The sequence below is a fragment of the Micromesistius poutassou genome, assembly GCF_964030765.1.
Source record: "Micromesistius poutassou genome assembly, chromosome: 4".
NCBI lineage: Eukaryota > Metazoa > Chordata > Actinopteri > Gadiformes > Gadidae > Micromesistius > Micromesistius poutassou.
Window position 1 is genome coordinate 14,231,125 of NC_140274.1, and position 2,500 is coordinate 14,233,624.

The 2,500-nt window shown below is 46.5% G+C and overlaps 1 protein-coding gene across 1 annotated transcript in view; it reads left to right on the top strand.

Annotated features, from left to right (window-relative positions):
* egfem1 (EGF-like and EMI domain containing 1) overlaps nucleotides 1–2,500 on the top strand; it is a gene marked incomplete at both ends in the record, with an annotated part of 52,623 nt that overhangs the window by 49,563 nt on the left and 560 nt on the right. Inside the window, 4 exon segments of the mRNA XM_084466360.1 lie at nucleotides 1–66; nucleotides 370–498; nucleotides 1,578–1,706; nucleotides 1,990–2,118. The exon segment at nucleotides 1–66 is cut by the window's left edge and continues 63 nt beyond it. Of these exon segments, the coding sequence (XP_084322486.1) occupies nucleotides 1–66; nucleotides 370–498; nucleotides 1,578–1,706; nucleotides 1,990–2,118 (453 nt within the window).

The window sequence follows — 2,500 nt, forward strand, 5'->3', positions numbered from 1 at the left end:
CCTGTGACCACATCTCTGGCAGCTGTACATGTCCCGCAGGATACTATGGCCACGCCTGTCAGCTAGGTACGCGTCCATGCGCTTCCAAGTACACAGTCAGACAGTGTTTTACTATCACATATGCAGTTTAATTTCACAGGGAAATTCCTCTGACAATGCTAGGCTCTTCCACGTATTATATAATCTCACATAGTCCTACTCAAAGTGTGTGTGTGTGTGTATACATGTGTAGGTAGGTGTATCTAGGTTTGTTTTGTCTTTGCTCTGCTGTGTATCAACGACTTTAATGACAGAAGACAGGGATCGATTTCTGCAGATAAAAACACCACCCTGATTCTGGTCCTGTGTGGATGCTTGCGTCTCTTCCAGAGTGCCCGTCCGGGTTTTTCGGGGCCAGCTGCGCCCATCCCTGTGACTGTAGGGTGGGGCGGACCTGTCACCATGTGACGGGTGTCTGCGTGTGCCCACCCGGGTACCGCGGAGCACAGTGTCAGACGCGTGAGTGTATCCGGCTGCTGTCTATAGATAACCCTGTGACTGTATACATTCTACAGACAGTTCCACGACAGTCGTCGTCGACAATCGTCTAGGGGTAAGGCTGTTCGACTCCCGCCCGAAGGTCCTGGGTTTAAACCCTGATGCACATGTAATCTACCTGCAGGCAGCCTCGAGCAATATACCCCAAGCCCCCCCTGGCTCATTAGTGACATCTATCCGAACCAAAAAGAAAATGCAGGCTGTTGTTTGTCAGAGCTGACAGCCGACGTCCTTAGATCTAGGGATAGACACGGTGTACAGAGAGAAGAGAGGTTTACACAGAGAGCGACCCAACAGGAGAAGACAGGCGAAGCAAAGCAGCGCATGCACTCCCAGCCCTCTGGTATGTACGTTAATAGCCTCGGCCACCTGGTCGCTCCCAAAAGTAATCTGTTAAAGATGTGTTTTTTTAGCAGAGTGATGCGAAGGAGCTTCATTACCCACAGAATCGAGTCTGTGGAGGATTAGAAAGTATAGGCAGTACTTAAGCGCAATAAACGTACAGAACAAGCCGTGTGTTTAAGGCTACACGGCATAATATACAATTCCCAACTCAATTCCCAACGGTTTCAAAGCAAGACGTGTGTAGGTCTGTAGTAATAACATATATAGGCTGTTAAGTATTATATGTATTTTTTTATATATAGTTTTATATATAGTATTATATATATATATATATATATATATATATATATATATATATACTGTATATGTTTTATTTTTATGCATATATTTTTATATATAATTTGATATATAAGATAAGATTTTGACCTGGAAAATCTTATAAATGACTACTGGCAGGAAGGCAGTCAGACAGAAGGACAGAGGGAGAGATACATAGGGGAGCAGGTAGAATTTGATGGGAGACCCACCCGAACCCCTGCCCACACCCAGGGCAGGGGGGGCCCTCAGCAGGAGAGTGAGGGCCTAAATGGCCACTTCCACCCCAGCAGGAGATTATAGTGAGCAGCAAGGCAACCGTGGACACTGTATGTTTACGTGTGTGTGTGTGTGTGTTTGTGTGTGTGTGTGTGTTTTAGGATGTGAGTCGGGGAGGTATGGGCAGGAATGTCAGCAGTCGTGCGACTGTGCAGGGGGGTCTCCATGCGACCCAGCCACGGGCCAGTGCCTGTGCACCCCAGGATGGGCTGGGCGGAGGTGTGAAGAAGGTATCGATCACCGTCTAATACTTCCATTTCAGAGAGATTGATACAAAGAAAAACCCTTAATACATTTGTCTTTATTATCATTTTGTATTTACTATCAAAGGTGCAGTAGGTCAGAGTTGAGAGTAAAACAATAAAATACAAAATATAACTTTGATTACAGCTCTTAAATCTTACTTACCACGCCTATAAAGTTGAACAAATGCAGTAAATGTACTTTAAGGTTAATCTCTCTCTCTCTCTCGCTCTCTCTCTCTCTCTCTCTCTCTCTCTCTCTCTCTCTTAGAGTGCGGTGGACAGAGCTTTGGGCCTGGCTGCTCTCTGCAGTGTCAGTGCTCTCATGGCGCCCAGTGTGACAGCCGTAGTGGGCAGTGTGTCTGCACGCCCCGTTGGCTGGGGCCCACCTGCACAGAAGGTAAAACACACACACTCTTTCACTCTTTTGTCTCACTCTCACACACACAGACAGAAAGGCACATACATACACCCACACGCACACTGTGCGTGTGTCGTGCATGTGACTCTCTCAAACAGACAGACAGACACACACACTAACACACACACACACACACACACACACACACACACACACACGTGCATATACATAGACAAATTCAAGTTTCTGTCACACTCGCACACACACACACACACCAACAGAAAGACACACACACACACAGAAATGGGTGTGTGGCTACTAGTGTCTATAGTTACTTTAAACACACACACACACACACACACACACACACACACACACACACACACACACACACACACACACACACACACCTCTCTTCACA